Source organism: Gymnoscopelus microlampas, assembly GCF_963454915.1.
Source record: "Gymnoscopelus microlampas genome assembly, chromosome: 20".
Classification (NCBI taxonomy): Eukaryota; Metazoa; Chordata; class Actinopteri; order Myctophiformes; family Myctophidae; genus Gymnoscopelus; species Gymnoscopelus microlampas.
The window spans coordinates 11,195,985-11,206,058 of record NC_139957.1 but is presented as its reverse complement, the minus strand read 5'-3'; the positions used below and the strand labels follow the sequence as shown (position 1 = coordinate 11,206,058).

Sequence of the window (10,074 nt, the reverse complement as noted above, 5' to 3'; positions counted from 1 at the left end):
AGAGGAAAGTTGAAAAAGAACAAATACTGGAGCATTTTAAATGCTGGAGCTTTTATTGTCAACAAACAACGTGAGGTTATTTTCTTATCCACTTATCTTTCTTTTATGCACTGTACACAGACAAGAAGATAGGCTTGCACGGCACACTGGAGGTGTTGGTAATGATCTGAGGACCGAAACGTCCACTCTCTATGTATGTCACTTTTTGCACTTTTGAAAGTATAAGACTATATTTTTGCATCCAAAGGGCCTAAATGTTCATTTGTCAGGGGTGCAAGCCTATCTTTTTGTTTGTGGACTTTCACGCTTGCCTCTCACACCTGTCTTCAACCCAAGCCTTGAGTTTAGAGTGCAAACTTCTCTATCTTTTTTCTTTTTTTGTACAGTAAAACATAGCATACACGAGAGAGCAGCAAACGTAGTGTAAACATAGATGGCTAAATGAGGTCATAGAGTGTGCGGGGTTCTGTGAAGCAGCATTGTTGCGAGGTCAGTGACGGGTCAAACACAAACATGGCTGGACGCTTTCATCTTCGTGAGAGTATAGCTTAATTAAGTGGGTCACTCTAATACACACACAATGCATGCACAAACACACTGCTTGCACACGCACGCACACGCACACACACACACACACACACACACACACACACACACACACACACACACACACACACACACACACACACACACATGCACATAGAGTGGCAGGCTTGTTCAATCTTCGTGAGACCTTCTACACAAAATCCTTGTGGTTAAAGGTGAAATGTGCTTGTTAAAATAAGTGTTACTTAGTTATATATTCCCAATAGTAGCCTAATCATTGCTATAGTGTGTTCAGTAACATGGGTCTCCCCTCTCTCCGGCTATTTAGTGAATTGAAAACACATTTTAAGGTCAGGATACCAGTTTCATCCAATGAGAACGGAGAGAGAACTCATACGGGATACAAAAATGAGGAGACAAAATTGTAACTAGAAAACTGAAAAAATTGTAGTTAATAAAAAGATCTTTGCAGGGTTCTATCTCCTGATTGGATACAATTGGTATCCCCTCAGGATTTTACAGTGTGCATACATTTGATGTCATCGGCTATCTGATGGTCACAGCCCCCCTCCCCCTCCTCTCTCTCTCTCTCTCTCTCTCTCTCTCTCTCTCACATCACAACCATGGCACTGACCTGACGCAACATAAGGTGTCATGTCCTCGTCGCCCCATCCCTCCGTCCTCCTATTGCTCTTCCCAGATTCAGTCCCTTCCTCTTTTTCATCTCTCTCCTTATTCAATCTCCCAAAAGATCCTCACCTTCCATTACTTTCTGTCTTTCTTTCCTCCCTCCCTCCCTCTGTCCCCCTCACCTCTCTCTGTCTTGCTCCAGGAGGTTGGTGAAGTCGTCGCTCTTGTTCATGTAGTCGGCGTGTTTGTGCTTCTCGGTCTGCAGCTCGTTGACGGTGTGTCTGTGGCACTTCTCAGCGAGCAGCAGCTGGCCCAGCATGCGCCGGTACGTCTCCTTGTGCTGGTCCTGCAGACGCTCCAGCTGTGAGGAGGCGCACACGCACACGAGCACACACACACACACACGCGCGCGCACACACACGCAGGGAAATATACCAGTTACCTTTGCTCAGTTCAGAAGGTGGCAGGCAGTTTGGTAGTAGAATTATGATTGTGTTTATGTGCCACTTATCCCTGTTTGGGGTTTATTTCCCAATAACGACCTCCTCACTGCACATTATCCCGCTTATTACAAGGCTACTTACGAGCACAATCAACAATTTGACACGGATTATTGATTCAAAAGGGTTTTATTAGCTTACTAGTTTATACGCTTCCATGGCAACGTAAACAGAGGCTGAACAGCAGTCTGTTATTGGGAACAGCTGTCTGCTATGCAGAAATAATGGACAAAGCAGTGCGATAATAGCTGATACTTTGAATTGTTGTAGGCCTTTAGTTGCAGTGGCACATCAGAAAAGATAGTTTTAGCCTGAAAAATTGACTTTTTCTAAACCTGTATTGACAGGCACAGTGTAGAGAGACAGGAAACATGTAGAGAGTAGGGGAGTGACTTGAAACAAATGGTACGGCCGGCTGGGAATCGAACCAGGGACTGTCAGGCATCACAAAAAGTTGACTTTTTCTTTTCTTTTAGTACATTTACTCAAGTTCTGTACTTAAGTACAATTTTGAGGTACTCTAACTTTACTGGACTATTGTCTATACCTCTACTTCTACTCCAGATATAAATTATGACATTAGAAAACATACATTAACCACTTTAGCCCTATTTTATAGGCTATTTGAAAATAGCCGGTCTACAAGCTCGTGAGCTTGTAGATCAGCTATTTTCAAACATTTTAGTACTTTTACTTTTGGTACTTTAAATACATTTGGATACCAATACTTTAATACTTTCACTCAAGTACATTTTGAATTCTGGACTTTTACTTGTAATAGAGAACTTCTACATTGCAGTATTGATACTTTGACTTAAGTAAAACATTTGAGTACTTTTTCCACTATTTGCATACTGACCTCAGCCATAGGCCTGTGGTAGACGCCGTGTTGGTTTGGCTTCACGCCAGTGAGTTGGCTGTCCCTCTGCAGGGCCTGGAGGGCCGAACCCGGGGCTGCAGAGCCGTAGCGTGACTCCAAGATCTCTGGAGAGGTCGTCTTCTTGGACTCCAGAACATGGATGACGTCTTCTCTGGCCTGAACACACAGAGAGACACGCAGCAGAAAAGATGCCGTTAAATATGTTCACCACATGAACCCTAGCATCCCTATTCAGGGCATGTCATAATAATAGGCCAACATTCAGCAACAACAGGCAAACGTTCGGTGGACATTTGATCTACAAGTTCACAATCTACAAGCTTGTACATTTTCGACTAAGAGATTTGGTGTAGAGGGAAAAAAGGAGGAGGAAAGCCTTACAGTCTGTTTCTCTGAACATAAGGTTTTTGGTATTGCCAAATGTATATTACATAATTGGTTCATATGTCATGTGTTGCTGTCAACATGCTTTGATAGGTTTATTTTTTAATCACATTCTTAAGTACGCTATAGGCTCAGCGAAAGCACAACTCTTTTTATCTATCTATTTATCAAGGGTTCCTCTTGCTACTATTTCAGTCACTGACCTTTATGTTGTCATAATCATAAAACAGATCAGAACAAATACAACCCCCAAAAACACCATTTGTTTGTCAAAACCCCCTTCAACCACAAGATGGCGGAATAGTGCAGTATAAAGGAGCAATGCGGCACAATGTAAGGGAACAATTAGTTTGACTTAATCTTTGATTTCTGACACAAATCCAATAATAGTCATAATAGGGACAAGTATAGTATTATAGGCTATCACGGTAATATTATTAGCTTGATATACAGAATATTGTCCCTAAAGTCTGACAAAGGCAACATTTCCCAACATTTAACTCAATCAGTAAAACATATCCATGCATGAGTAGTGGTATTCCCAGTGGTAATCTATACAGCATGCAGTGTGTAAGGCAGGATAGGCAGTGGTTCTCAACCTGTTTTGAGCTCTGGACCACTAGCATATTTCGAACAATCCTCAGAAACCCCACAATAATATACAGTACATCGTTGGTGTTGGGTGAAAAAAAATCAAAAACTGTTCCTTTTTAATGATTATAAAAAATAAAATAAAATAAATAAAAGTGAAAATAGCAGATCTACAAGCTCACAACATGTCACATCACAACGAGATGTGAGCTTGTAGATCTGCTATTCTCACTCTTGCATGACAAAGTAGGGGGTTCATTTACGACAAGACATAAAAAGTTGAAATATGGACAGTATTCAGTATATTAAGGCACAACAGTCATTTCTATTTAATTTTTGTATTCATATTTAACATTAATGATCTTAAAGCCAGGTCACGGGTGCACTTAGTTGCGCGCTGGAGTGTAACAGTCATTATTTCATTTCAAGCATTCCCCCCACACTATACGCCTATTAGTTCTAACAATTTCAAAGCAAGCATTTTAAAACATTTTCCCATGGACTACTGAGAAATAGTGCAATAAATAGCAGCGGTTCTCAAAGTGGGGTCCAGGGTCCCTCAGGGTCCCTTGAGGGGGGGGGGGGTTCTAAATGGACCCTTACAGGTCTGTAACTCTGGGAGTGTACAAAGCGAAACAAATGGACCCGCATGGATCCATTTGTACACTCTCAGAGTTATGGGTGTCTTTGTCAGGTAAGCTCAAAAACTTGACTCAAATGCAGGTAGAGTCAGATGCCAACTTGGAGTGAAAACAAAGGTTTTAATACACTGACACGCACATGAACAGACAGGTGTAACCAGTAGAATCAAACAAACGCTCACTGAGACAAACAGGTATCTATACACAGGGAATAACTAGACACAGGTCAAATTCAAAGACAATCAACACAGGGATTGGCTGGGGCAAACAGGACACAGGTGATACAAATGAACCATAATCAGGGTAGGTGAGACAAGACAAGACAAGACAAGACAAGACAAGACAAGACAGGTAACAACTACAAGGACAGCAACACAAAACCATTAATACATAATAAGATGCAAGAGCACGCTTAAAAAACAAGACACAGAAATTCAGATCCTGACAGTCTTTGAACCCCTGCTATATACTATACGCAATTATGCATGGCTAATTATAATAGTGCCATATGAGCTCACCTGAACTTCTCCCTCCATGATGCCCAGCAGTTTGAGCAGGTCCTCTTTGGTCAGGTCCATGACGCCCGTCCTTTGCTCCGCAGAGGAGTCCTTCTCCTTGTCGGAGATCACCTCCGCCTCCAGCTTCTCCTCGGCCTCCTTCTGCTGACCTTTGGCCTTCAGGTTCTTTATGGGCAGGCCCACCTCCTGCTCCTGTTTGATGTGGTTCTCGCCCTGGGGGACGACGCAAAGCACCCCATTGGCCGGGCTCTCCGTGCCGCTGTTTTTAGATCGCATCGTCTACCTGCAACACCGGAAGGAGAAAGTTTGGTAAATCACAGTGCAATGAATACTTCATTTGGTGACAATGGTGCAGTTACAGAACAATAACACAACAAATAGGCTTTATGTTAACCACTTTAAAAGCCCCGTTTTCGACTTGGGACCAATGCCTCGCCGTACAGCGAGAAATTGCAGATCCACAAGCTCGCAACATGTGGCATTGGGATGCGTTGTGAGCTTGTAGATCTGCTATATAAGATTCAAAAACATACACGTTTTGAAATATGTAGAATTTTCACCTAAATGACATGCCCACAATAGGGACGCCATAGTCCATATTCACACGGTGGCCATTTTGGAATTTAACATTGCGTTGCTGTGGCAACTGGGGTGGCAACTGGGGTGGCATTTCATTGACTTAATGGCAATATGGCCGCCGTGTGAATCCGGTCTATAGAGCGTGCCAAAAATCCTGAAGGGGGCGTCAACAAGTGTCCTTTGGTAGCGGCGGACATCTTTGAGGGGTAAAAAACAGGTTGACTTAACATTGCCCCCCTCAAGTATGTCTGCGGCTACTATGCCACACCCCCCGTGGTGACGAGTCGTTGGCACGCTCTATAGCCTGGCTTCAGCACCGCATTCAGGGTCTGGTGACCGCTGTCAAAGGCGGGGTTTTCTCGGGTGAAAATCTACCCGGCCCAATCGGAATCGGGATAATCCGGTATGAACCAATCGCCAAAGAGTCCCCCTTTGGCCACGCCCCCATCTCAGAAAACGGCCGCACTGAGAGGGCTTTCAGACTGAACAATGGAGTGAAACGAAATGAAAATTCAGGCTGAGTGTCAGGCTAGGGACGCCAGGTTGAAAGGGGTTAAAAAATAAGAAGAAAACCTCTGGCATTTTGTGTTGTGTGAAATGAATAGTTGGGAACTGTTCCCAGGCCGGGGGTGGGGGTGGGGGGGAAGAGTTTTGCAACTTTGGACCAATGTTGTATGACTGGCTGACATCGATGACAACTTTTTCATAACTTTGGCACCGTTGTGTGCTCTCATGGCAGTGTTTCCCACAGTGTACATTTCATTTGAAAAGGTGTCCGTCTGAAGCCTTGTCTACTGGACGTGTTTCATGCTATACTTATGGTCGCTATACATGCTGGTGGTCAGCCAGGTTCAAGGCTTCAGTACCTCTCGGAGATGACCCTGGTTCCAATCGGACCCGAGGTGCTTTAGTGCACGCATGTCATCCCGTCTCTCTCTACCACCTTTTCACTGTGACCATCTGAAATATAGCATAACATGCCACAAAGAACTGCGTGTGTGAGAGAGAGAGAGAGAGAGAGACTGGTAATAAACAACCCAGGCACTGTTTGCAGATTGTATAAGAACCATTTACAGAGGAATCTCATGACTTTGACCACGAACAGGCTATACCAATTTTCATATCCCCACTGCCCCTCCACCACTTTTCTAAACCACTTTAGCACTCGCGCACACGCACACACGCACACGCACACGCACACGCACACACACACACACACACACACACACACACACACACACACACACACACACACACACACACACACACACACTAAGAGTGAGATCACTATCAGGGTGGTAAGGTTAGTCCTAAAAGCCCCATCTACAGTATCATCTGAAATTGGCAAAAATATCCAGCAAGCACAGTCAGTCAGCAATCGTGTGCGAGTGTTCGATTATATACGCAGATGCTTTCCTTCCTATCTCATGCTGGTTGTCGACTGTCTGGAGGCAGCCTGACACCGTTTTGAGTCACCTCTGGACGCTTTGGCCCCTTTTTGTTTGCTGATGTTCAAACCTACTAACTAGATCAGGGGTCTTCAACGTTTTTCAGGCCGGGGAGCAGCAGGGACCCATCACATATTGCACACAATTATGTTGCAGATAACCACTTTAAAACCTCAAAACTTGGTCTACTCTTTATTCCCTCTGCAACGCCAAACCCCTTTGCCGAAAATAGCCGATCTACAAGCTCACAACGCCTCGCACCGCGAGGCGTTGTGAGCTTGTGGATCTGCTATTTTCGGATAATGTTCCCTTCAGAATAGGGACGCTACGGTTCAAGTGGTTAATGTAAAAAACTGAAATCCTATCACGTGGCGGACCCCCTGTAGTAACTCTGAGGACCCCCTAGGGGTCCCGGACCCCCTGTTGAAGACCCCTGATCTAGATCCTTAAGAATAAATACATGGATGGAAGCCTGTGATCTTATAATCTTACAGTCCTCCTTATACACAGCATTGGTCATCCGCTCACACAGCATAAATCCTGAGTGTTCATTTAACGCTGAGAGAGTATAAATGTAACCAAATGGACCCGTAGAAGGGTCACAGTAGAGGGTTAAATAAACATTGAGGATTTTATTGTTGAAACACTGGGTACTTAATGGTCAGACGAGCACAGTTGTAGGTCATCGGGGTGGTGCTCAGACGTGTGTGTGCGTGCGTGTGCGTGTGCGTGTGCATGTGCGTGTGCGTGTGCGTGTGTGTGTGTGTGTGTGTGTGTGTGTGTGTGTGTGGTTGTGTGTGTGCGTGTGTGTGTGTGCACTCCCAGTAGTACTTAAGGCTTCTCTCCTCGCCCTTGTAAGCTGTTTTTTGATTAATAGCCCAACAACAGCTCAGGGACACCGAAGCAAGTGCTCCCCTCGTGATTGGTTGCCGTTATGACATCAGCGGGGCCCTTTAATTACAAACAGATAAAATATCCCCTCCACACCTCCCCAGTGATGTCATCAGACCCCCGACACCCCTGACTCACACACTGAGACATCCTGAAGGAGCTCGCAGGATTATGAAATGCATGCTCTCTTCAAAACACATGGACAATACGTCTGCACACATGCACCACGGCACATGCGTTATATAATAGACACGCACACACACACGCACACACGTGCGCACTCGCACACATACACACACACACGCACACACACACACACTCACACACACGCACGTGCGCACTCGCACACGTGCACACACGCACGCACTCACGCACACACACACACACACACACACACACACTGTACATGCTGTATTCCCAGAAACACAAACACACACAAATGCATCAGGTAGAAGCATGGCCCCATACAGTCAGTGGTGTAAAGTAGCTAAGTACATTTACTCAAGTACTATACTTAAGTACAATTTTGAGGAACTTTTACTTTACTGGAGTATTTCCAATTGTCAGTACTTCTACCCCACTACATCTCAGAGGCAAATATTGTATTTTTACTCCACTACAATTATTTGAAAACTTTAGCTACTTTGTAGATTTTGATTAACATTACAAAACACACACTAACCACTTCAGCCCTATATATATTTCGGCCATTTGAAAATAGCAGATCTACGAGCTCGCAATGCGTCGCAACGCATTGTGAGCTTGTAGATCTGCTATTTTAAAAAGATTATTGTAAACATTTTGAACTTGTGAAATGGGACATTCTGACAAAATGAGTACTTTTACTTTTGGTACTTTAAGTACATTTTGATACCAATACTTTTGTACTTTTACTCAAGCACATTTTGAAAGTAAAAAATGTGAGTACTTTTTTTCCACCACTGCCCATACAGCAGTGATTCTAAAGCGTTTTAAAGGACCTCAGTTGATTATGCATTAAGCCAAACATCCTGGTTTGATAGGATTGAAATCTCTGGGACATGATTTGATCTAATCATGGTCTGTCATTTTGGTCCAGAATTCATTCCTATATTGTCTACGTGCTGTAGGTATAGAGATAACAAAATAGCCATTCTGGTGCTGTTCTCTAGTTGCATTTACATTGAACATGTAATAATGGTGAAGATGAACTGAAAGAATCAATCATTTCGCTGGGGACCTCCTGGAACCTCCTCAAGGACCACTGGGGTCCCCGGACCGCACGTTGAGAACCACTGCACTACAGTAACAGTATATATTCAATGATCTTTGAGACCTCTACAGTTACAGTTAGGTTACAGTTTAGGCCTTTAACAGACACACTTACGCAGTGTGACTTATGCTGTACGAATCAGAGTAGGCTGAGCATGAAGCCTAGTCAACAGCAGTGGTGGAAAGAGTACTCAAATGTTTTACTCAAGTAAAAGTATCAATACTGCTATGTAGAAGTACTCTTTTACGACTACGAGTAGAAGTCCGGAATTCAAAATTTATTTGAGTAAAAGTACAAAAGTAGTACCAACAGTAGAAAACATTCATTATGCAGAATGTCCCATTTCACAAGTTTTCAAAGTATAAAATGTATTGAAAATAGCAGGTGCGACGCATTGTGAGCTTGTAGATCTGCTATTTTCGAATGGCCAAAATGTACAGTATATAGGGCTGAAGTGGTTAATATATGTTTTGTAATAATAATCAAAATCTACAAAGTAACTAGTAACTAAAGTTTTCAAATAATTGTTGTAAAAGTACAATATTTGCCTCTGAGATGTAGTGGAGTAGAAGTAAAAGTACTGAAAATTAGAAATACTCAAAATTGTATTTAAGTACAGTACTTGAGTAAATGCACTTGCAGTTACTTTACACCACTGGTCAACAGACGGCAGGGTCACTTAAGTACAGTGCAAAGACAATAATATAGTGCTTCAAACTAACTAGGATCTACAGAGGATCTATCATCCGTCTAAACAATGTAATCCGGCAATGTTTTATGTTTTATTGTAGACTGTATGATGATTTGAGGGTTCCTTTATTTGAACCCTTTGAAACAAAGACTTGAGCTATTCTGGGAAGATGGTGGCCAGAAGTTGGAGTGGTTGTTTAATTATGAAGTATTTAAGACGGCATACTTTTGTTTCTAGAGCCTGGAGTAGAAGACAATCTCAGCTCTTCTAAGTACAACACGGCGCATTACTCAAGTAACATTTTGAAAACAGGCCTTTTACTTGTAACAGAGCATTTTTATATTATGGTATTGCTATGTTACTTAAGTAAAATGTCCGAGTACTTCTTCCGCCACTGGTAAAGATACAGGGTCTTCGGCAGCTAGTCCATTTGGTGGTTCCAGTTCATGTCCAAGGCCAAATGTTTATCTTTTTTTCCCCTGTATAGAGCTCAGACTCCAGTGATTTCTAATGGCGCTTGAAA

At 43.1% G+C, this 10,074-nt stretch overlaps 1 protein-coding gene across 1 annotated transcript in view; it reads right to left on the bottom strand.

The window, feature by feature from the left end:
• LOC311036401 (filamin-A-interacting protein 1-like) overlaps positions 1-10,074 on the bottom strand; it is a 39,308-nt gene that overhangs the window by 11,165 nt on the left and 18,069 nt on the right. The window contains exons 2-4 of the mRNA XM_084045080.1: positions 4,691-4,973; positions 2,536-2,712; positions 1,359-1,537 (exon numbers count right to left, since the gene is read on the bottom strand). Of these exons, the coding sequence (XP_083901206.1) occupies positions 1,359-1,537; positions 2,536-2,712; positions 4,691-4,966 (632 nt within the window). The 5' untranslated portion in view covers positions 4,967-4,973. The remainder of the gene's footprint in view (positions 1-1,358; positions 1,538-2,535; positions 2,713-4,690; positions 4,974-10,074) is intronic.